The 25,209-nt window shown below is 48.0% G+C and overlaps 1 protein-coding gene across 1 annotated transcript in view; it reads left to right on the top strand.

The window, feature by feature from the left end:
• CACNA1B (calcium voltage-gated channel subunit alpha1 B) overlaps positions 1 to 25,209 on the top strand; it is a 196,512-nt gene that overhangs the window by 43,843 nt on the left and 127,460 nt on the right. Inside the window, exons 4-7 of the mRNA XM_082628592.1 lie at positions 3,953 to 4,044; positions 5,513 to 5,665; positions 7,833 to 8,023; positions 22,286 to 22,389. Of these exons, the coding sequence (XP_082484718.1) occupies positions 3,953 to 4,044; positions 5,513 to 5,665; positions 7,833 to 8,023; positions 22,286 to 22,389 (540 nt within the window). The remainder of the gene's footprint in view (positions 1 to 3,952; positions 4,045 to 5,512; positions 5,666 to 7,832; positions 8,024 to 22,285; positions 22,390 to 25,209) is intronic.

The following is a 25,209-nucleotide window of genomic DNA, read 5'->3' as shown; positions in this document are numbered from 1 at the left end:
TACTTTCTCTAAATTTACCCTGCTATTCTTTTTTAAGATCCTTGAGGCATAGCAATACTTGGTTTATTTATTTTTAATCTTTAAAAAAATAAAATCAGTTAAGTTTATAAATTTCCCCTAAGGCATCACTTTGACTGAACTTCACACATATAATATGTAGTATTTTTGTTGTTGATGAGTTCTAAATATTTGGTAATGTCTTTAATTAATGAGTTATTTAGTTGTGCATTTTGAAGGTTTCTATAATGCAAGTTTTTTAAAATGTGTTTTTATAGTAGTATTCTTATTTAATTGGAGAAGTACGATAATATATGTTACTAAGTTTTTGAAATTTGCTGAGGCTTCTTTGGTGATGTAGGATATTTTCAAAGCTATTCCCATGTACTCCTAAAAATATATATTTTCTATTTGTTAGGAACACATTTTGTTAGAAAAATAAATAGATTATAGATGATAGATAGATGCTAGATAGGTAGGTAGATAAAGGTAATATATGAAAGATGTAGAAGATTAGAACAATAAAATGGATCAAGGGTGCTAATTCTGTTTTAATCTTGTTCAGCCTTACTAAATTTTGGTGTTTAGTCTTTCAGGTTCTGATGAGAGCTTTGTTAGGATCTTCCACTATGTTGGAGGAGTTCTCATTCTTTTTCTTTATCTGTTTTGAATTTATGAGGTTGGGTGCATAAAAATTAATGATGATCATATTCCTTGGTGTAATTTTGCTTTCAATATTATGCATTATATCCTCTTTAGCCTTAGGATTGTTTTTTGCTTTAAATTATATTTTGTCTTTAGTATTATATACCAACTTCCTTTTCTGTAGCATTTACTTAGTATATTCTTTTTAAAAATCTGTTTATTTTCAACATTTCTGTATTTTTTTTCAGGTATGGCTTTTGTAGGTAGCAACTTTTTGAAAGTTGGACTTTCAGAAGCTCCAATCTAATCATGTATGATTTAATAGGAAATTAAAATTCATTTATATTTCTTATTATTACTTGTGTGTTTGTACTTACACCTAATATCTTATTTTGTTTTTTCTCTTTATATTCTTTCTTTGTTTTGGGGGAGTCTTTTCCTGACTTTTGTAGTGTGACAAAATATTCTATATTACCTGTTCCCTACATACCTTTTTCACCTCTGATGGTTTTGAAATAGACTGTACTTCTATCCATTTACTGGATATCCTTAACATTTTAAACATATATTCATAACTATACATTTGTCTAACACAGAGGACAGAAAATTATAGCCCATGTGTCTGTCAACCTGTGCTTATAAATAAAGTTTTATTGGAACACAGCCTTGTCCATTCATTTACATATTGTCTGCTTTTATGCTACAATGATAGAGTTGAGTGGTTGTGACAGAGATTCTATGACTCACAAAGCCTAAATATTTACTAATGTCCCTTTTCAGAAAATGTTTGCCATCCTCTGGCCTAATACAGTGAAGAGTGACTTAGCCTCTATAACGTAATTTGATGCAACTACACATGGAACAACCCCTTCTGTAAATATTTTTATTATTGCCTAGGTTGTTAGTTTTGCATGTAGAAAATAATGAAAAATTGGACATCATAATTTAAAAAATCAATGATTAATTAAATTTAACTATTTAAAAAATTTCTGTGCCTACCATTGCTCTTGTATACTGTGCTTTCCCTTTAGGTTCAGTTCCCATGTTTTACTGAAGATCTGGGGTGATGACTTATTTTATCTCTGAAAATATGTTTATTTTGCCCTCACTCTTCATTGACAGTTTAGCTGGATATAAAGTTCTAAGATGTCAATTATTTTCCTGCTGCTTTTTGGCGGTATTACTTAATTGTCTTCTAGCATATATTTTTTTTTTTTTGCTGAGGTGAAGTTTTCTCTCCTTTTAATTATCCTTTTTTTCCCCTAGATATTTCACCTTTTCTTTTTGGTAGCCTTTAATACTTTCTTTTTATGCTTGATATTCTGTAGTTGCTCACACCATTTCTAGTTGTATGTATTTTATTTATGTGATTGATACCTTGTAATGCACTTTAAATTTGAGAAAGCAAGTCTTTAATTCTGGAAATTTCTCATCTGTTATCTTTTCAAATGTTGCTTCTTCACCATGTTCCCTCTATTCTCTTTTTCTGGAACCTACATTTGATGTGTGTTAGATATATGATCTAACCTCCATATCACTTAATTTGTCTTTCATTTATTTTTTTGTCTTTCCAATGTCTGATTCCTTAGTACTATTTCCTAAACCATTAATACACTCCAACTATGTCTTTGGCCTAGAGTATGATTATTATTATTGATATTATTCTAATAATTATTTGTTTATTTCCAAAACTTCTAGCTAGTTTTTAGAATATCTACCTGTTTCTGCCTATTTTTGTTTCATAATTTGTTGATTTCATCTGAACAAAATTAATCTTCTAATAGTTGATTTTAGTAGTTGGATATCACTCTTAGTATTGGGTTTTCTCACGTGCTATGGAATTTTGGTTTGTATAGATTTTCTTGTTGCCTTCTTTTCTTCTCCCCTGACCATTTTATCTTATTTTTTACCCCAGCTGCATCTCAAATTTTATTCCTTGCTGCTATGTATTTAGAGTAGGGGGACAACAATCCTTTTTCACCAAGCATCCAGGGTGCATTTTAAAGGTAGAGCCAACAGGATTGTTAGTGAATTGGATGTGGAGTGTAAGAGAGAGAAGAGTCAGGTATGAAGTCTTGGTTTTGGCTTATGAAACACTTGACTAGTGCTATTCACAGAGAGGGGGGAATACTGGGGAAGGAGCAAGATTGGGAGAAAGAATAAAAAGTTCTTCAGTCACCATCGTGTAACAACTCTGAACTTAAAAAAAGTACATGTTTTAATATTTACATTAAAGTTTTAAAAAGAATTCTTTAGTTTTATTAATGTTTGTTATGCTTTTTTTTGCTATCCCAGTGGAAATGTTAAAAAAGGCAGTTGGATGGATATATGAGCCCAAAGTTCCAGACTTGAGTTAAAGATATAAATTGGGAGTAATAAGCATACCGTGGTATTCAAAGCTATTGGGCAGATCCTATATGGTGTGAGCCTTGAGGCATCTAATTTTTCAGTCTGGTAGAGGAGGCAAAGCTTGCAAAGAAGACCTAAAAGGGACTCCCAGGATGTTAAGAGGAAGATGAGAGAATTGACCAATGGGCAAGAGAAGAAACCATTTATAGAAGGAGACTTAACCATTGCAATTGGCAAGAAGACTTGACAAAACGTTTCAGTGGAATGGTGCGGGTGAGAACATAGTTGGACAAAGCTAAAGAGAGGTGGAAAGGTAAGGCAGTGGGGAGACCAAGGATTGACACTTTCAACGAGCTTTGGAGCGAAGGGAGCAGAGAAATGCGCTGGGGTTGGAGGCAGATAGGAATTTTCTGTTTTGTTTTAAGATGGGAGACATTGGGGTATGTTCTTATGCTAAGGGAGTCCTCTGAGCCCTCTATTCACTTTCCCCACTGTTTGTTCCCGTGTTCTCCTGTGGTAAAGTGAGGAATAGGCCCTGTGGCATCTGTTCAGAAGTCCCTCAAGTTCCATTCTACTCCCGCTCCTGCTATCACCACCTCTCATGAGGCAGCTTGGAGTGCAGTTGGGGTTGCTTGGGGACATAGTTCAGGCTTGGACTCAATTCAAGGACAGATTCAAGGCCTGGCCAGGGACCAGAGACCAAGTGTCCTCTCGGGGTGACGACTGGAGGGATGGTTATGCTGGTAAAAGCCATTCCTAACATTGCTGGCGAGGACGTCTGAATTCAGTTCCTGGCCTCCCCTGCCTAGTACGCGCCCCCCGCCCCGCTTGGACAGCGGGGGACACAGGCACGAAGGTGTCACTGCTCTTGGAAGACAGGACATGGGTGGTGGGAGGGGCGTGCCCTCTTCTCAACTCCATGCGGAAGCCCTTACTTCCCCCTTGTCTTTGTTCCTGCCAGGATCCTCGCCACAGCTGGCACTGACTTTGACCTGAGAACCCTGCGGGCTGTGCGTGTGCTGAGGCCCCTGAAGCTGGTGTCTGGGATTCCAAGTGAGTCTGGCAAAAGCAATCAGGCCCAGCCTACCTGGACACTGACCTCTCTCCCAACCCCTGTCATGGCCAGTTAGGCCCTAACAGTGGGCCCTTTGGTGACTCTGAGCTTGCTGCCATTGACCCCGGGGAACCAGGCACGAAGAAGGGAGGAGCGGCCCTCCTCCAGCCTCTCCCAACTCTGTGAAAACCCAGAGGGTAACTTGCCGTCCCTATGGGGAAGCTTTGATCCTCCTCACACCCTCTGCTGTATTTCCAGCTCTTTGCTTCTTTTTCTGTGGTTAAAGGGCAGGTGAGAGATGGGCCAAGGTGGTGGGGCAGGATGCCTGAGAACATATTCAGAGACTGCAAAGGACCACCTGTCTTGGCTCAGGCTGGGCAGGGCTGTTGGGACCTGTGACCTGGTTAAGACGTGCTCTGGGACTGGGCTGCTCAAGAGGCCACGTGAGGGCAGGGGGTGGCCAGGCTACCTTGAGAGCCGGTGACTGCCTGTGCCCATGTTCCTCCAAGCCAGTGGAAGTTTGGGTTTCCCTCAGGGCCTGGGTGGCAGGGCCCTGAGGCTGTGTCGCCTGAGCCCACCGCAGGGAAGACTGCTGGTTGGCTCCGTGTTCTGCCCTAAGACCCTGCCAGGCAAAGGCTCAGGCCTGTACCCAGGAGCTGGGGTGAAGCTGGAAGTGGGGATAGTGGGGTTCAGCCTCTTCTACCCAGTTCCTCTGGTCTGGACATACCCATGCCCTGCGGTCAGTGGTAAAACACTCCCTAGGAGTAGGCCCTCTGCTTTACTTTCCCTGAGGGGTGGGTCTGTCAGGAACCCCTGCTCTTAGTTCCCAGGATCCCCTGATTAGTTCCCAGGGTCCCTTGCTTGTCCCTCCCAGGATCCCCTGCTCTTCCCTCCCAGTATCCCCTGCTTTTAGTTCCCAGGATCCCCTGGTTTTCCCTCCCAGGATCCCCAGCACTTAGTTCCCAGGAACTCCTTCTTCTCCCTCCCAGGATCCCCTGCTCTTCCCTCCCAGCATCCCCTGCTTAGTTCCCAGGATCTCTTGCTTTTCTCTCCCAGAATCCCTTGCTTTTCTCTGTCAGGATCCCCTGCTCTTCCCTCCCAGCATCCCCTGCTCTTAGTTCCCAGGATCCCCTGCTTTTCCCTCCCATGATCCCCTGCTCTCAGCTCGGAGGATTCCCTCATCTTTCCTCTCAGGACTCTCTGCTCTTGCTCCACCCTGAGCCCTCCATAGACTCAGAGATCTCACCAGAACTTCATACTGACACCCCCACACGCTGCTCCTCCCTGGAACTGGGACAGTGCTCAGTCCACTGCCCCCTGCCCCGAGACCCTGTGCTTTGTCCCCCTCCCCGAGGACTCTCAGCCCCGCCCGCCCAGGCTCTTGCTGTTCTGTCCACGCCCCCGGCCCACTGCCCACTCTGCCCACTGTGCCCTCTGACCTGCCCGCTTTGCCTGCTCTGGCCCCAGGTCTGCAGGTGGTGCTCAAGTCCATCATGAAGGCCATGGTTCCGCTGCTACAGATTGGGCTGCTTCTCTTCTTCGCCATCCTCATGTTTGCCATCATTGGCCTCGAGTTCTACATGGGCAAATTCCACAAGGCCTGTTTCCCCAACAGTACAGGTGAGGCCTAGCAGCACTCCTCAGACCCAGATGAGGACCACAGACTCATTCATCCTGGAGAGATGCAGTGTTGGGGGGGGGTGCCCTCTAGATGCCAGACAAAGGAGGTGGACCCAGACAAGATAAACACAAACAGATAAAATAATTACAGATTATAGTAACTTCTAGGAGGGCAACAAGAAAGCTATTTGCAATAGAGTAATTTGGGGGCCTGCTTCACAGGGAGTGGCCTGGGGAGGCCTCTCTGCCAAGGTGACAACTGGACAGCGATCTGAGTGCCGTGAGAGGGGGCCTGTGTGGTTGCCTGCCAGAAGCTCCAGTTACGAGGAACAGTAAGAGTGAAAGGCTGGAGTGAGAAGCAGTGGGTGCAGAGGGGGTCCTGTGGGTTCAGGCCGTGCTAGGACTCTGAGTCCAGGAGAGATGGTGGCTGGGGCCAGGCTGTTTGGCAGTCAGAACGGGTGAGGTTCTGGGTCTATTTTGCATTGAGCCCTGCTGAGCCAACTGGGTTTTCTGGGCAATTGTACGTGGAGTAAGAGAAAGGGAAGAGTTAAGGATGACACTAAGGTTTGTGTCTTTTTTTTTTTTTGGCCGCGTTCGGTCTTTGTTGCTGCGTGCGGGCTTTCTCTAGTTGCAGCGAGCAGGGGCTACTCTTCGTTGTGGTGCGCGGGCTTCTCATTGAAGTGGCTTCTCTTGTTGTGGAGCACGGGCTCTAGGCGTGCGGGTTTCATTAGTTTGCAGCATGCAGGCTCCGTAGTTGTGGCTCACAGGCTCTAGAGCGCAGGCTCAGTAGCTGTGGCGCACGGGCTTAGTTGCTCCACGGCATGTGGGATCTTTCCGGACCAGGGCTCGAACCCATGTCCCCTGAATTGGCAGACAGATTCTTCACCACTGCGCCACCAGGGGAGTCCAAGCTTTGTGTCTTGAGCTACAAACGCGGTAAAGGAGGAAACCTGTATGATCATCTCAGTAAATGCAGAAAAAGTTTTTATTAAAGTTTAAATGATTCATAATTAAAAAAACCTCTTATCAAAGTGGAAATAAAGGGGAATTTTCTTAAACTCCCTAAAATTCCCTGCAAACATCATACTTTGTCATAAGTTTTGTGAGCTTTCCCTTTAAGGTCAACAACAAGATAAAGACACACATGGTCACTTCTGGTCCACGTAGCCTTGGTGGTCGTGGCCAGTAACGTGAGGCAAGAAAAAGAACTCTATCAAGAATGTGAAAGGAGGAAATAAAACTGTCATTATTTACAGAGAATATGATTATTTACAAATAGACAAACAGTGACTTCCTAGTCTTCTTTATGAGCGTTTGTTAAGATACTTGGAGGGAAAGGAATAAATGTGTGTGATCATCAGTTTTGCCTTCTAAGCCTGGGAGCATTTGCTTTCCATCCTGGCAATTCCTCAAAATTTCTCCCATGTTGATAGGAGCGATTTTCCATGTGTTGTTATACATTTGTTTTTTTAAATAGTTTTTTCTATCCTTTCGTTAGGATTTTGGGAGTGGAGGGGATTAACATGTGCTGCTTGCCCCCTTATTCCAGAGATTAGCCCTGGTTTTCTGCAATTTCTTTAACATGTCTCTGTGTGGTCCCTGGCTGCCGGCTAGACTGCAGGCCAGCAGGAGCATGTCCCCTTTGTTGGGGCCAGTGCCGTGAGGACTGGGCCCTGAAGCCCGGCCATGCTCTGGGCCCATGTTGGGTCGACCCGCCTGATGAGCACCAGGACTGCAGTGCTGAGTCCTGCTTGGTTCTGGCTCCAGTGTGACAGACAGATCTGCACGTCGGGGGAGTTTGGGCGGAGGTTTGGCTGTGAGGGAGAATCGGGGTGTTGGTGGTAGGAAGAGTCGGAGGTTAGGAGTCTGTTGTTTTTGATTTTAAGATGAGTGAGTCCTCAGCATGTTTACATAGTGACGGGCAGGTTCTAGTGGGGAAGGAGAGGTCGACCAGCAGCTCCTGAGAGGGGGGGTCTGGGGGGGGCGGGGGCAGACCGGAGGCACGGGGACACAGCCGGCGCAGGTGCAGGAGCGGCAGGGAGCAGAGTTTCCCTCGGTGCCTGATTCCTGCCCCACTGTGATGAGGTCTCTGGGGCCCACAGTCCCTGCAGGGGTTGGAGAACTTGGCGTCTCTGAGCTCAGCCTTGCTCCCTTCTCCTCCTCGCAGACGCAGAGCCGGTGGGTGACTTCCCCTGTGGCAAGGAGGCCCCAGCCCGGCTGTGCGAGGGTGACACCGAGTGCCGGGAGTACTGGCCGGGACCCAACTTCGGCATCACCAACTTCGACAACATCCTGTTCGCCGTCCTGACGGTGTTCCAGTGCATCACTATGGAGGGCTGGACCGACATCCTCTACAGCGTGAGTTCTGTCTTGGCCCTAGAGCTGCTGGGGCCCCGCTGATGCGGAGCCTCTGTTCAGCCCCAGGCTCCCTCCTCGCCCCACAGGATGGAACACAGGCTCCTTCAGGCAGCTCCGCCTCGGGGCCCCTGACCTGGGTCCTGGAGTCTCCGGGATGGCTTTTCTTATGAGAGTAAAGCTGAGGGCCAGGTGGTGGAGGTCAGAAAAGAAAGTTCCAGAGAAGGTGCTCCTGCCGCCGCTGCTGACGACGGCCCACTGCGTGAAGAGCTCTGTCCCTGTGAGCTCGTAGACGATGGGAGAGAGGCTCGGAGAAGCTAGTCAGCTGGCCCTCGGGCCGAGGCAGCAGGTGGCTGCCTGGTGAACAGGGCAGGAGCAGGGCTGAGCGCAGGGAAGCTTCCCTGATTGCGCCGGGGTCCTGGTGGTGGGAACGGGCGTCGTGTACCTTTATTTCCTTCCCACTAAGTCTACCTGGTTCTCTTTCCTCCGGTGTTCCCTGTCGTTAGGATGCCAGCCCGTGCCAGCAGTGTAGGGCAGTCTGGGGGTTGGTGCCTGAGACAGAAGTTGGGTTTAAGGCCCTCGGGGGCTTCCTGGTGACCCATCTCACTCCCGCCTCCCCTCTACCTGCTGCTCTTCTCGGGGGACCTGCCATCGACTCCTGGACAGACCTCTCTCTCTTTTTTTTATGGGATGACGCTCTCACCCCTACAGAGCTACCTTCTACCCCCTAGAGTCCTGTGAGCTGTGGGCATGAAAACAATTAAGTTAGTGGAAGCAGAGAAAGAAGGTGCACTTGAAACAGGAATTTTGGAAGGTCTGGCTGGTGGACTGCTGTGTTTTGGTAGCTGGAGGGTGTGTTGTGCTTGGGGGCTGTGGAGGGGGTGTCCTAGAGTGTGAGGTACTTCACTTTGAACCTGTCACTTGTGCACTGAGGGTGGGGCTTGGGCCACCAGCCCCTGGAGCAGCCACATGCTTCTGGCATGAAGGTGGGCAGGAGGAAAGGGACAGCCTGGCGCCCTTTGCTCTCCGCCCCTGTGGGTCTCAGGGCCAGAAATCCAGCAGGCGCTCGGTAAGTGCTGGCTGAGCAGGCAGATGGCAGAGGGTGAGTTAAGGAAAAGCCAGCCTGAAGTCCCCTGAGCCAGAGCCCTCTTTGGAGTGGGAGTTGCGTCTGGTGACAGTCTCGGTTTGATCGAGGAAAAGAGGAATGGAGACAAGGGTGGTGATGAGGAGCTTGGCTGTTCTCTCCCCACAGCCGATCCAGGAACAATTTCCACAAAGACGAACCCTAAAAATAGCTGAAGCTGGCCACGTCACTGCCAGTGCCACCCGAGCGGGGCACCGCGTGAGCAGGTCTCCACAGCCCTTTGTGCCATGGGGCTTGGCCAGGTGACTCAGCCTCATAGGCCTGTGCCCCCAGGAGAGGGATGGGCAGGAGCCAGACCTCGGGGCAGGAGGTGCTGGTCAGGAAGGGCCACAGAGGCTCACCTGACACGTATTTCCAGGGGACCCACTGGGTGCAGATGCTGCAGGCACAGTGGTGGCAGGAGGCCTTCAATAAATAAGGGCCTGGTAATGGCAAGCTGCTGTGAAGAAAACAAAGGAGGATATGGGGCAGGGGCGACAGGTCAGGGGGCGCTGGGGAAGCAAGGCCTGGTGGGGTCTGGAAGCCAGACGGGCAGATGAAATGGGACACATTGATGTGCCGTGGAGTCTGGCGGCGGGGCACCGGGACGCAGTGACGGACAACGCGGTGACGGGCGTGGGTCGTGAGGCTGGTGCCCAGAGCCGCTGGCCAAGAACTGTTGGACCCATCCTCCACACTGAGGGATAACAGGGTCGGTTGCAGGAGATCAGACAGGACTTTGGAAGAGGATTCTTTGGAGGGCGAGCCTGCCACTCCCCCCGCCCAGTGAGAGGAACGTTCGTGGTCCCCTCAGACATATGCTCCTTGATGGAGCCCGAGCGACGTGCCTTCAAGGGCCGGAGCCATAGGCCTGCCGCAGCAGGACCGATGGGGCGGGTGAGCACCTCTGCAGTCTGGGGAGAAGCCAGGGCCCTTTTAAATCCTGGATGGAGGGAATGAGGGGAGTCTCGAGAGAGACCCAGAGACCGACTGCTAAAACACTGGCGGTGGTGGGCGGGTGGGTCCTCAGCCTGGAGGAGAAATGGTCTGTCTGGGTTTTGAAAAGTGTGGTCAGGTGGGGTCCTGGAAGAGCACACAGCAGTGCCGCCAGGTCTGAGGGGTGGGTTATCTCGGGACAGTGAGCCCCATGTGAGGAAGGGCTTGCTCCCCCTGCCCCTGGCTTCGATAGCGTTGGGGTCAGTGACCCAGGAAGGACGAAGAGTGTGTGGCGTCGGGAATGGAGAGGGGCCACGCCGTACTCTCCCTGAGAGAACAGTCAGCCTTGTGGGCCAGCTGAGCAGAGAGGATTTTCTCAGTGTGAAGCACGTCAGCGGGGTCGGGACACTTAATTGTGTTTTTTCTTTAATTTAATTTAATTTAATTTTTTTATGGTACACAGGCCTCACCGCTGTGGCCTCTCCCGTTGCGGAGCACAGGCTCCGGACGTGCAGGCTCAGCGGCCACGGCTCACGGGCCCAGCCGCTCTGCGGCACGTGGGATCTTCCCGGACCGGGGCACGAACCTGTGTCCCCTGCATTGGCAGGTGGACTCTCAACCACTGCGCCACCAGGGAAGCCCTTAATTGTGTTTTATACTTGAGGTGGTTGTAGAATTCTCTGTTACCCAGAGTTATCAGAACAGTCACAGGACTGACCCATATTTTCATCCCAGGCTATGTCTACGTTCAGAGTGTCGACTTAAAAACATGCACAAGGGCCTCCCTGGTGGCGCAGTGGTTGAGAGTCCGCCTGCCGATGTAGGGGATGCGGGTTCGTGCCCCGGTCCGGGAGGATCCCATATGCCGCGGAGCGGCTGGGCCCGTGAGCCATGGCTGCTGAGCCTGCGCGTCCGGAGCCTGTGCTCCGCAACGGGAGAGGCCACAGCAGTGAGAGGCCCGCATACCGCAAAAAAACCCCAAAAAAACAAAAAAAACATGCACAACATGAGAGTTGCGAGTTAAGTTTTCTTTGGGGCAAAATGAGGACTGCAGCCCGGGAGACAGCATCCCGGATCGCTCTGAGAAGCTGCTCCACAGAGGCAGGGGGGAAGGTCAGCATAGATGTGATTGGGGTGAAGGCGGAGTGCGTGCAACCGAGCACACAGCTTTTGTAGAAGGTTCTGCTCGTCTCGTGCGTGCCACTGCCAGTCACGAGGAGCAGACGTCGCCGTGAAGGGTTTCAGTGCTTGTCTAGATACGAGGAGATACAGGATTGGGCTCACAAAATTGTCTCCTGAAAAGATCCATCTATCGGAAGACCTGCTCTGCCAGTTTTACCCAGAGCCCAGAGTGCCTCAGTTCAGCTCTGCACCTGAAGTCCTTTCAGGGGGTGTTGAAAGTCAGCAGCTGCAGCACCATGTGATTTAATCCTCGTAGAGGGAGCTGGCAGGTGACAATGGCGAGTGCCGATTTGTAGTTGACAAGAGGAACCGTAGGAGGTAAATAATGTGGGCTTATGGTTACACGTGGTTCTGCATCTGTTCATTGCACTAGTTTCGTAAAGATCTGAGGAAGGCGCGTTCAGATATGTAGGTGCAAAGGCTCCATTTTGAAGTTAGTGCAGACACGACCTGCTCATTGGTTGGATGTGATGTTTAATGTGAAAGAAAGAAGAATCAAAGATAGTGTGACTGGAGCCGTTGGGAAACGTGGTGCCTTTTATTGAGAAGGGGAGAATGGGGAGCAAGGTAGCTGCGGAGTTTTGTTTTAGTGGAGCGTCATGCTGGAAACTGAGAACTCTGCTTTGGCCCTGGACAGGCTTAGACAACTGTTTCATCCAAGTGGAGATGCTGAGTGTACAGTTGGGTGTATGAGAGGGGGTTCAGGGGGGACAGCAGGGCTGAGGGTGCAAGTTTGAAGTCATGGATGATGCTTAAACTTATGGGAGAGGATGAGATCACTTGGGTGTGGATGTGTGGATCGAGAAGCAAAGAAGGCTACAGACGGAGCCTTGTCTGAACCTTTGGCTGTCAGGAGAATTCCAGCATTCAGAAGCCAAGTAGGAAAGAAGGAGCCAGCGAAAGAGAGCAAGGCGGGGACTTGCGGGGAGTAGGAGCAGCATGGCAAGTGTGCTGCGTCTGGGGGCAGAGCAAAGAGTTTCCAGAAAGTGATCGACCAGGTCAGCTGTTGCTGAGAGGCCCCAGGAGCTGTTGGTAAACTTGACAAGAGCGTTCGGCTGTGGGGATAAAACCTTGGAATGTGTAGGTTAAAGGGAGGAGGTATGGAAGTGAGGATGGCAAGTGTAGTCAACTCGTTCAGGGGGTTTCCCTGTGAAGTGGAGCAGGGCAAGAGGAGGTGAGTGCAGGGAGATGTGGGAATTGGCTTTTTTTTTAAAAAAAAAAGATGTTGGGGGTAGGAGTTTATTAATTAATTAATTAATTATTTCTGTGTTGGGTCTTTGTTTCTGTGCGAGGGCTTTCTCTATTGTGGCAAGTGGGGGCCACTCTTCATCCCGGTGCTCCGGCCTCTCACTATCGCGGCCTCTCTTGTTGCGGAGCACAGGCTCCAGACGCGCAGGCTCAGTAGTTGTGGCTCACGGGCCTAGTTGCTCCGCGGCATGTGGGATCTTCCCAGACCAGGGCTCGAACCCGTGTCCCCTGCATTAGCAGGCAGATTCTCAACCACTGTGCCACCAGGGAAGCCCCTGGCTTTTTTTTAAAATGAAACTTACTTTTGAGGTAATTGTAGGTTCAAATGCAGTTGTAAGAAATAATGCAGAGAGAGCCCTTGTATGCTTTGCACTTTTCCTGTAATGGTAACGACCTGCAAAGCTAGTAGCTGCCGGAACCAGGGCAGTGACACTGCTACAGTCAAGGCACAGGACGTTGCATCACAAGAGATGTTGTGCTGCTCTTTTATAGCCACGCCCACTTCTCTCCTGCCTTCACCCCTGGTAGCCACTAATCTTTTTGCCGCATTGATATTTTTGCCATTTCAAGAATGTTATACAGATGAAACCATACCCTATGTGACTTTTGGGGATTGGCTATTTTTCACTCAGCGTAATACTCTGGAGATGCATCCAGATTATTCTTTGTGTCAGCAGTTTCTTTCTTTTAATTGTTGAGTGGTGCTCCAGGTGTGGGTGGACTACAGTGTTTAATACTCACCTGTTAAAGGACATCTGTGTTGTCTCTGTTCAGGGTTATCAGGAATAAAGTTGCTCTGCACATTTGTGGGCAGGTTTTTGTGCAAATGTCAGTTTTCATTTCTCTGGGTTAAATGCTCAAGAGTGCAGTTTCTGGGTTGTATGCGTGTTTAGTTCTTTAAGAAATTAACGCTTTTCCAGAGGCCTGTGTTCTTTTGCATCCCCACCAGCGGTGTATGAATAATCTAGTTTTTCTGCATCCTCACTGGTATTTGGTGCTTTTAACGTCAGCCATTCTGACAGTGTGTGGAGATGGATCTCAGTGCACTTCCTAATGGCTGATGACATTAAGTATCTTTTCATACGTATTTGCCATTTGTGTATCTTCTTCAGTGAAATATCTCTTCCTATCTTTTGCTCATGGTCTGGATTGTTCTTTCACTGTAGAGTTTTTATATATTCTAGGTATATTCTAGTTCTTTGTCAGATGTGTGGTTTGCAGATGTTTTCTCGTCAGTAGCTTGTCTTTTCATACTCCTCACCTGGTCTGTGAAAGAACCAGCGTTTTTAATGTTAATAAAGTCCAGTTTATCAGTTTTTCCTTTTGTGGATTGGGCTTTTGGCATCAAATCTAAGAACGCTTTGCCTAGTCTTAAATCTTAAATATTTTCTCCTATATTTTTTTCTAAAAGTTTTATTATTTTATATGTAAGTCTGTGATCCATCTTGAGTTAATTTTTGTATAAAGTGTGAGGTTTAGGTTGAGGTGCATGTGCTCTCTCTCTCCCCCTCCCTCCCTCCCCTTCCCCTCCCCCGTTCCTCCCTTCCTCCCTCCCTCCCTCCCTCCCTCTCCTTTCTTTCTTTCTTTCCTTCTTTCTTTCTTTCTTTCTTTTCTTTTCTTTTCTTTTCTTTGTTTCTTTTTACTATCCTTGCCTGGTTTTGTTTTCAGGGTAACACAAGCTTTATAAAATGAATTGAGAAGTAATTACTCCTCTTCTATTTTTCTAGAAGAGATTGTGCATAAGTGGTGTTAATTATTTATTAAATGTTTGGTAGAATTCTATAATCTGGGCCCTGAGATTTCTTTTATTTTTTCATATAACACTTTTATTTTTATTCACCTACCATGAAATTCACAAAGTGGCGAATAGCTCAGTGCTTTTTGTATGTGCACAGGACTGTGCAACCATTACCATCACTCATTTTTGAAGATTTTCATCAACCAAAAAAGAAACCCTGTACCCATTAGTAGTCACTTCCCATTCCTCCATCCCCAGCCTCTGGCAACCACTAATATATTTCTGTCTCTTTATATTCGTCTATTCCAGACATTTCATACAAATGGACTCATACAATATATGGGATTTTGTGTTTTTAAGGTCCGTCCATGTTGTAGCAAATATCAATATTTCGTTGCTTTTATTATCAAATATGATTCCACTGTGTGGATGTACACTCTTGTTTGTATTTCATTGGTTGATGGACATTTGGGTTGTTTCCATTTTTTTACATTATGAATAATCCTGCTATAGACATTTGTGTACAAATTTTTGTGTGGAATATGTTTTCATTTCTCTTAGGTGTACACCTAGGAGTGGAATTTCTGGGTCATATGGTAACTCCATATTTAACCTTTTGAAGAACTGCCAAACTGGTTTCCAAAGTGGTTGCCACATTTTACATCCCCACTAGGAATGCACAAGTGTTCCAAATTGTCCACATCCTCACCAACACTTGTTGTCTATCTTTTTAATTTTAATATCCTAGTAAAATTACAATTTAATTTTAATTTTAACCAACCAACCATGGAGTGAAGTGGTATTTAATTTTATCTTTGATTTGCATTTCCTTAATGACTTATGATGTAGAGCATCTTTTATATGCTCATTATACCATTTATATATCTTCTTTGGAGAAATATGTATTCATATCCTTTGCCCATTTAAAAATTGGGTTATTTGTCATTTTATTGTTGACCTATAAGATTTCTTTATATATTATGGACACTAGACCCTTACCAGATATTTCAGATGATTTGCAAATATTTTCTCACATTCTGTGTGTTATCATTTCACTTTCCTGATGGTACCATTTGAAGTAAAAAGGATTTTTAGTTTGATGCAGCCCATTTTTTTCTGTTTTTGTTTTCACTTTGTGCTTTTGGTGTAGTATCTAAGAGTCCATTACCTAATCAAAGTCATGAAAATTTACTACTATGTGTTCTCATTTTGGCTGGTAATATTTAGGTCTATGATCCATTTTGATTTAATTTTTGTATATGGTGTGAGGTAGGGATCCAGTTTCATTCTTTGGCCTGTGGATATCCACTTGTCCCAGCACCATTTGTTGAAAAGACTATCCTTTCCCCATTGGATTGGCTTGGTACCCTTGTTAAAAAAAATCAACTCATCATAAATGTAAGGGTGTATTTGTAGATTATCTATTCTATTTCATTGATCAATGTGTCTATCCTTTTGTAGGGGAAGTTTTAAAATCACAATATCACTTTCCTTAATAGTTATTGGACTATTTATCTATTTTGTATTGGGTGAGTTGTAGTAGTTTGTGTTTTTGGAGAAATTGATCCATTTCATCCATGTTGTCAAATGTATAGAGAGTTGTTTGCAGTATTCCTTCATTATCCTTTTGATGTTTGTTGGTTCTGTAGTGAAATCCCCTGTTTCATTATTGATATTGATAAGTTGTGTCTTCTCTCTTTTTTTCTTAGTCAGTATTGCCAGAGGTATGTCAATTTAGCTTTTTTCAAAGAACAAACTTTTTCAAAACTTGATTTTCTCTTTTGTTTGCATTTTCAACTTTGTTGATTTCTGCTTTTATCTTTACTGTTTACTTTCTTCTAATTGATTTGGGTTTGTTTTGCTCTTCCTTTGCTTGCAGTGGAAGTTTAGATTATTGATTTGAGACTTTCCCTCTTTTGTAATGTATGTATTTAGTGCTATAAATTTCCTTCTTAGAACTGCTTTAGCTGTGTCTTTCAAATTTGATATCTTGTATTTTCATATCCATTCAGTTCAATGTATTTTTAAATTTCCCTTGAGACTTCCTCTTTGATCCATGGATTATTTAGAATTGTTTGTTTACTTTGTGTTTGGAGAGTTTTCTATTATATGTCTGTTATTTGTCTCTGGTTTGATTCCATTATGGTTAGAGAATACACTAAATCTGAAAAAAATTCAGTTCTTTTAAATTTATTGAGACTTGTTTTATGGCTCAGGATATGGTCTATTTTCATATATGTCTTGTGGACACTTGAAAAGAATGTGTATATAATGTGTTGTTGTGTAGTATGTGTATAAATGTCAATTATACATCCTGTTGGTTGATGGTGAGCTCTTTTATATCCTTGCTGATTTTCTGTCTAGTTGTCTTATCAATTTTTTTTTTTTGGCCTTTTTTAAAAAAATTTTATTTATTTATTTATGGCTGTGTTGGATCTTCGTTTCTGTGCAAGGGCTTTCTCTAGTTGCGGCAAGTGGGGGCCACTCCTCATTGCAGTGCACGGGCCTATCACTATCACGGCCTCTCTTGTTGCAGAGCACAGGCTCCAGACGCGCAGGCTCAGTAATTGTGGCTCACGGGGCCAGCCGCCCCGCGGCATGTGGGATCCTCCCAGACCAGGGCTCGAACCCATGTCCCCGGCATTGGCAGGCAGATTCTCAACCACTGCGCCACCAGGGAAGCCCTCTTATCAATTTTTGAGAGAGAAGTGTTTAAGTTTCCAGCTATAACTGTGCATTTGTCTGTTTCTCCTTTCAGTTCTGTCAGTTTTTGTTCCACATATCTTATAGCTCATTTGTTAGGCATGTACACATTTAGAATTGCTATGTTTTCTTGATGAATTTACCCTTTTATCATTATAATGTATCCCCCACTTTTCAAAAGTTCTCTTAATGCCACTTCACTTTTATGAAAGACCTACATTAATACCCGTTTCCACTAACCAGAAGAAATCCATGGAAGATTTATGCTTTTATGAAAAAAGGTGAAAAGAGAAAATAGTGTCCAACATTTGCTTTACAGTGAGCCATTATAAAAGCAGTGTGCACCCCAAGCAGCAAGAGTGGCGTTGCCAAGCTCCTTCCCTGGGAACTACACTCAGTATCTCAGCATCATATCGCCATAGCTCTGTCGTATCTGTGAGCATCTGTGTTTTATCTTACTTTCTGTATGTGTTGGCTGATGTGTCCTATGGTGATTGTTTCTTTGCTTTATGCCTTTGTGGCTTAGGAAGGATTTCATAGGAATGCACTGCTTTCAAACAGTGGGGGAAACCTGTATATGTTAGTGAAATTTTTTTTGTTATGATGTCTACTTTGTCTGATATTTATTTTCTGATATTAATATAGCCACTACAGTTTTCATTTGATTAATGTTTATATGATACTTCTTTTTCCATATTTCACTTTCAACCTACCTAAATTGTTATATTTGAAGTGGATTTCTTATAGATAAAACATAGGTGGATCATATTTGTAAAGTCACTAGCCAATCTTTGTCTTTTAATTGGTGTGTTCAGACCATTTACATGTAATGTAATTATTGATATGTTAGAGCTCACATCTGCCATTTTCTTTGTTTATTTTTTGTTTACTATTTGTTCTGGCTTTTTGTTTCTTTGTTTTCTTTTTCCTACCTTCTTGTGTACTACTTGAACTTTTAAAAAATTCCACTTCGATTTATCTAGTTGTTTTTGAGTATACCTCTGTTTGGTCTTTTAGTGGTTGCTCTATATCTTACTCCAGTCTACTGGTGTCATAATTGTACCAGCTCAAGTGAAGTATATACACCTTACCTTCTTTATATCTCTTTACCCTCCCCCATTTATAATACAATTATCTTAAACATTTCCTCTACATATGTTTATAACCACATCATAGCGTGTTATAATGTTTGCTTCCACTGTCAAACATAATTTAGGAAACTCAAAAGGACAAATAAAATCTATTTACCCCTATTTTTACTCTTTTTTTTTTTTTAATTTTTTGCGGTACGCGGGCCTCTCACTGCTGTGGCCTCTCCCGTTGCGGAGCACAGGCTCCGGACGCGCAGGCTCAGCGGCCATGGCTCACAGGCCCAGCCACTCCGCGGCATGTGGGATCCTCCTGGACCGGGGCACGAACCTGTATCCCCTGCATCGGCAGGCGGACTCTCAACCACTGCGCCACCAGGGAGGCCCTATTTTTACTCTTTTCATTGTTCTTTCTTCCTTACTAATGGTTAACAATTCCTTTTTAAATCATTTCCTTTCTGCTTAGAGACTTCCGTTAGTCATTCTCTTAGGGTAGATCTGCTGGTGACAAATTCTCCCAGTTTCCCTGGTTTTTATTATGAGAATGTCTTGATGTTCCCTTCATCCCTGAAGGATATTTTTGATGGGTGTAGGTGTCTGTTGACAGTTTTTTTTTTCTCTCAGCACCTGAAAAGTATTGTGCCACTTCATTCTGGCCTCCATACTTTATGATGAGAAATCTTTTGAATTGTTTCCCTTTGTAAGTAAGGTGCCCTTTTTCTCTTGCCACTTTCAAGATTTTAAATTTATCTTTAGTTTCCCGTGGTTTGACAATGAAATGTCTTGTGGATTTCTTTGAGTTTATTCTGTATGGTATTCACTCAGCTTCTTGAATCTGTAGGTTTATGTCTCTTGCCAAATTTGGGAGTTTTTCAGCTATCATTTCTTTGAATACTGTTCAGCCTTCTCTTCTTTCTCCTGTACTCTGCTACTCTGAAACATAAATGTCAAATATTCTCTCATAGTTCCCTAGGTTCTTGAGGCTCTGCTCTGTTTTTTCTTACTTGTTTGATTTTTGTTTTTTAAGTCTATTTTCTTTCTCTTTTTTAGATTGGAGAATTTCTATTATTCTCTCTTACCACTTACTGATTCTTTCCTTTGTTGTCTTTATTCTATTGTTGTGCCCTTCCATTGAGATTTTAATTTTGATTATTGTATTTTTCAGTTCTAAATTTTCATTTTGTTCTTCTTTGTATCTTTTATTTATTTGATGATACTATTTCTTTGTTGAGACTTTCTATTTTTTCATGTGTTTCAAGTGTGTATACAATTACCGTCTGAAACATTTTTATGGTGGCTGCTTTAAAATCTTTGTCAGATACTTCTATCATCTCTGTCATCTTAGTGTTGGCAATCTATATCAGGCAGGGTTCTCCAGAGAAATAAAACCAATAGGATGTGTGCGTGTGTGAGTGTGAGAGAGAGAGAGACAAAGAGATTTAAAAAAAGGGATTTATTATTAGGAATTGACTCATGTGATTATGGAGGCTGGCAAGTGCAAATCTGCAGTAAGTTTGGGCTGGCAGGCTCAAGACCCAGGAGATGCTATGGTGCAGTTTCAGTCTGAAAGCCAGTAGTTGGAGACCCAATAGTGCCAATGGGACAGCTGAAGTCTGAATTCTCTTATAGAGAATTTTCTTTTACTTGGAAGAGGGTCAGTTTGTTGTTCTCTTCAGGCATTCAACTGATTGTACGTGGTCCACCACATTATGGAGGGCAATCTGCTTCACTTTATCAATTAAAATGTTAATTTCATCCAAAAACACACTCGCAGAACCACCCAGAATAATGTTTGGCTAAATATCTGGGCACCCCATGGCCCAGTCAAGTTGACACATAAAATTAACCATCACAGCATCTATCAATTGTCTTTTTTTGTTCAGTTTGTGCTCCTCCTGGTTCTTGGTATGGCAAATGAATGTCAGTTGAAAACTGGACATTTTTGGCATTGTGTCCTGGGACCCTGGATCTTGTTTAAGCCCTCTGTTTTAGCTGGCTTCCTCTGACCATTCTGTCACTGGAAGCAGGGGTTGCTTCCTTGCTACTGCAAGGTGGGAGTAGAAGGCTGGAAAGTTCCCCCACCTGGCCTCTGTTGACACATTGTGGGGGTCTTTTCCATACTGCTGGGTGGGATGGTAGTTCTGGCTCCCCACTTGCCTCTAGGATACTTACCTGGTTGGGAAGGTTTTGTGTGCCTCGTTTCTGCTCTCCACGTGGTCTCTGCCCACTATGTGGGTGGCGGGTGTGTGTGGCCTCGTTACTGGGTGGTGGTGAAAGTCTGACTTTCTGGCAGCACCTCAGTGGGGAGGGGGTGGTGTGTCTCATTACTGTCACGTGGGGGTGGAAGTCCCGGCTCCCCGTGTGTCTCCACTGATACCACAGAGGTGGGTGAGATGGGGGCCTCGTCAACCATCTGCCAAGGAGGACGTCCCACCTTCCTGCTTGTCGTTCTCTGACATGTCTGTGGTTTGGGAGTGTGGGGAGGTTGGTTACCTCATTACAGTCTGGGGAGGGTGGTCGCCTAGGCTCCCTCCTGGGTCTTTGCTGGCAGGGATGGAAGTTTCACCACAGTTTTTTCTGCCCTGTTTGGCTGGAGTAGTGCATCTATTGTCTGCCTTGCCCCCCTTCCTGGCCCTTTGGTTAGAGAGAGAGAGTGCTGGCTTTTGCTGGTGTATTTTTTGTCTGTGTCTCTTGGCATTTCCAGGTTGTAGGCTTTAAAAGCCCGAGGTCTGGGATATATGAGGCAAAAACAAAACAAAAACACAGGGAACTTACCATGGGTTCAGAGGTCCCAGCTGATCTGCTTTCTTTTCTACACTTTTCAGAGTCTTCTGTGAAATATATATTTGCTCTAGGTGTAATGTCCAGGGTGCTAATTGTACTCAGTGGGAGAAATAGGGAAGAGTATGTCCATCTTCCCAGAAGTGCAAGTCCTTGTTTGTTTTATCTTGTTTTCTAAGAAGACAATAGGGTGCTTTGGCTACTGATGGGAACGGTCCATCAGAGGGAGACTGCAGGAGCCAAGTCCTCGAGTAGGTGAGAGGAGCTGGGGCCACGGCAGCACATCTCTCCTTTTCCCCAGAAGGAGGCAGGTTTTGAGGGTGCCCTTTGGAGAGATTGGCGGCTTTGGTGGTCATCTTAGCCCACAGGTCAGAGTTGCATGTGAGGCTGGCAGAGGTGTGGTCCGGGAACACTGGCAGCTCATAGAGCTGGGGGTCTGAGTGTCTATTCTGGTCAAGGCCCGGGGGTCTCAGCGGCCAGCCTGGAATCAGTGTCTGGGAATCAGAAGCCACAAGTGGCAGGCAGTCCACGGGACTCAGGTCTTGCAGGGGTAGAGTCCGCAGATCTGAGTAGGCCAGCAGACACTGGAGGGCAGGAATTCCGGCAGCAGCACCTGGAGATCAGCCCCAGCCTCAGGGCAGTGCCAGGCCGTCTTCCTGCCTCTGTCCTGCTCAGGGCCCTGGCCCTTGGCTTGTGAGCCGCCTCTGAAGAGAGGAACAGAGGGGCCAGGCGGTCACCTGCCCACAACAGCCACCCCTCTTGATTCACTTCTAGCACCAGACTCGTGGGGAGAAAGAGGCTCTCCACCCCTCTCAGCTGGGTCTACGGGGGGCCCCTGAAAACAAAACAACAGTGGAAATGAATTGGACTCAGAGGGCCTCACACTTCTGTGGGCTGTGCTCTAAAAATCAAAAGGTCTGGGAAGACCTTTTGCATTTGGTTATTTAGACCAGGCGCTGGTACCGGTTCTGTCTTAGGCCCAGCTGTTCCCTGAGGACCTGTGGGCTTGCCGTTGACGGGGGAATGCGGCACAGGGCTTACTGCTCTGAGCTGTGGAAACTGCAGGAGACAAAAAGAAGATCAGACTTGGGCCTTGGGGTCCGTGGGCTTCACAAAGGAGGAATGTCTTTGGAGCTGCCTGGTGTGTCCAGCAGCCTGGGAAGCAGAGAGGAGGTGTCCAGGAGGGGTACCTGGGGCAGCCCTTGGCCTCCTGGGACTACTCCTGGGCTTTTCAGTGTTGCTGGCAGTGGCCAGGAGCATGAAGCTCCTTGGTCCTTTGGGGGCCTCATCCCCAGAGGGGGGCTCTGTGGGGCAGGGGCAGGCAGGTGTGACAGTGGGTCCTGCCTGGATTACCTGTCTGGACCCGCCTGCACTTGGACTCTGCCGGTGTGTGAGAAGGGGCGGGGAGATTCCATGGCCAGGGCTCTGTCCTGCCCACCGTCCTGCACATCTCCTCTTGCTTCCAGACCAACGATGCGGCCGGCAACACCTGGAACTGGCTCTACTTCCTGCCCCTCATCATCATCGGCTCCTTCTTCATGCTCAACCTGGTGCTGGGCGTGCTCTCGGGGTAAGAGGCCATGCGGTTGTGTGCTACCTCTGTGTTTGCAGGCCGGGGAGGGGGCTGATGGGGCTGGACACGGCCTGTGTGGTGGGAGAGGTGAGGCGCGGCCTGGCCCCGGGACGGTCACTCCCAGCGTCCTGAGCTCTCCCTTGGTGGTCCCTGGCCCTGGCCTCCTCACCCGTAGCTCGTGGCCGTCACCCCGGCCTCTGAGTCAGGGAGGGGCTGCTGCTGCCTCTTATCTGGGTTTGTGGTGCGGTTTCTGAGCAGCCCTGGGGACAAGAGAGCCCTTCTGTGTGACACTGGAGAAGGAATGGAGCGGCCTTGGGTCTCCACCCCAGCCCTGACCCCTGGCTTGCCTCGCCTCTCTGGTCACCTGTCCCTGCTGACCTCCAGGAGAAGAGAAGGGAGGATGCAGGGCTGGGGTCCCTCCTGGAGAAAAGGTGCTTCTCACCTTCGTTGGTAGCAAGGTGTAGCACACCTGTGGCCCATAGTGCCCTCCTGTCCTGCATGGGGCCGAGGACCAAGGAAGTGCTGTTGGCTTCAGGGAACAACCAGGGCTGGTGTTTGGGGCTCCTGCCCTTGTCCGGGGCTGAGGAAGCTGTGCAGACAGAGGGAGAGGGCATTGGGCTGGCCTGCCTCCCTGCCCCCACCTGAGCATCAGATTCCTTGTAAGGCTGGAGGGGAAAGTTTCCATTCCACCCGCCTTGAAGATTCCTGCTCAGGCCCACGGCTCCTGAGGTCGTGACCCAGGGCGCAGCTATCATATTGGTCTGGAAAGGAACAGCCACAGAGAGGACAGTGGCTGGGCCCAAGGGCTCTGTGCTCTGGCTCTGGCATGTGTTCCTGCCTTGGCCCCCTCCTGTAAGAATCTGACTGTTAGTAGTGTGTCTTTCTAAGCACCTCCGCCAGGAGCAGGTAGGCCCACAGCACAGGGGACCGATGAGAACTCCCAGTCAGCGGGGGAGCTGTGGTCCGAGCTGGGCTGGGGAAGCCAAGGGAGGCCTGGGGCTCAGAGAAGCCTCCTGGGGAAGGGGCAGCTCATCTGAGGCCCAGAGGGGACCAGGAATGAGTTTGGCAAAGGAGAGGGGAGCGTCTCCCAGGCAGAGAATTGTTGGGGCGGAGGCACAGAGGGTGTGGTGTGTGCGATGCTCAGAGCCAGGGCTGCCAGTCTGTGCCAGGGGCCAGACTCGTGAGGAGGGCGGGCCCCATGCTGGGCCGTGTGGAGGGGAGGCTGGCGGGACACGAGTGGGTCCTGCTCAAGCTTACTCTGGAGAACGTGAGAAAGAAGCAGGGGTAGCAGCGGAGACTGGGTGAGGGGCCCTGAACTTTGTGTATCCCAGCCCTGCCCCCAACTGTGGGCATCCTTGCCTCTGGGGACCAGCCGATACAGGCTGATTTTCCTAATGAGTCTCAGCTAAGCCCTCCCTCTGCCCCCCCCCACCCCCCCAGCTCCAGCAGCGGGGCCCCAGGGTTCTCTGCCAGCCCCAGGGAGGCTGGAGACTGCACAGCCCCTCAGGCCAGTGGTCAGCACACAACGTGTGGCTCTGCCACATCTGGAGGAGGGCTGCCTGACGGGCCAGCCTGGAGCTGGTTCAGCCTTGCTCCCCGCCACGCCCCAGGCTCTCACCCTCCCAGTGCCCAGAGAAGCAGAATCGGTGGTTCCTCTCGCAACCCTTCCTCCCAGTGGGGCCAAAGCCTGGGGAGGGCAGGCCACAGCCAGCCGCCTCCTGAGCAGTGGCTGCCCGGTGGCCAGGCCTTGGTCACTGCAGCGAGTTTCTGCTGGCGGCTCTCGGCCAACTGGGCAGTATGGTCACGCCCCACTGCCACCCCCAGGCCCTCTTGCCCTCCGGTGTGGTTGATGGCGTTGGCCTGGTGGGGAGACCGCGAGGGGCCCTGCGTTCCTGCAGATTCCAGACTTGGTGAGAGGTCCAGGTGGGAGCCGTCTCCTCTCATTGCCAGGGTTGCAGCAGCTCAGGCCCTGGTGGACACCAGTCTCAGGCTTGGGGTCCATCCTGGTCGGAGCCAAGCTCTCCCTCTCACCGTGGCTGCGTGACAGGAGCCAGGCCTGCCGGGCCTGCCCCTCTGCCAAGCCCAGAAGCTGCTTCTCCTGGGGGAGAGACAGCCGCTCGCTCGCTCGGCAGAGAACAGGCATTGCTGTTTTGCCCTGAGGGTGTGCCTGCCTGCCCTCTGGGGACCTGAGCTAGGGTGTGTGCACGTGTGTGTGTGTGTGTGTGTCTGTGTGTGTGCACACGCTCTTGTTCCTGTGTGCGTGAATGGCTTCCTTCTGGCCTTTTGAGCCTCTTGGCTTCTAAGCTTGGCTGGGAGACTGGGGCTGTGGTGCTGAGGGCCCAGGAGGGCAGAAGAGCCTCAGTGGTTTGGCTGAGGAGCTGGGTGATTCTAGAATGTCTCCCTGTCATCTCTGGCCGCCCTGAGCCGATCCAGTGCCTGCCCGTCCCTCCTCTTCTAGCAGTGGCTCTGGGTCTGAACCAGCAGAAGAAACAAAGCGGAAGCTCTGCTCTGGGGGATTGTTGTCCAGAAGCTCCCTGTAGCGTCTCTGTCCAGATGACAGGGCCTGGCACTTGGAGGGTGCGTGCCCAGGCCTGCTCTAGGCCAGCGGGAGGTGGAATTGTCCCTGCCCCCTGGAGCCCCTCTGTGGGCGCTGAGGCGCTGTCCCTACGAGCTGCAGGAGCCTGAGGAGGGAGGGCTCATCTGGGCCTGTTAAGTGCTGGTGGTGGGGGAGAGGCCGGTGACGGGAGGCGCCCGGAGGGCTGGCCCGTGGCCTGCTTCCCCTGTCCTGGCTTCCTCCTGAGTCCCAGTGCCTCTGGC

The sequence above is a fragment of the Mesoplodon mirus genome (assembly GCF_964341445.2).
Source record: "Mesoplodon mirus genome assembly, chromosome: 1".
Classification (NCBI taxonomy): Eukaryota; Metazoa; Chordata; class Mammalia; order Artiodactyla; family Ziphiidae; genus Mesoplodon; species Mesoplodon mirus.
Note: the sequence above shows the minus strand (reverse complement) of the source record. Positions and strands in the feature narration are given on the sequence as shown.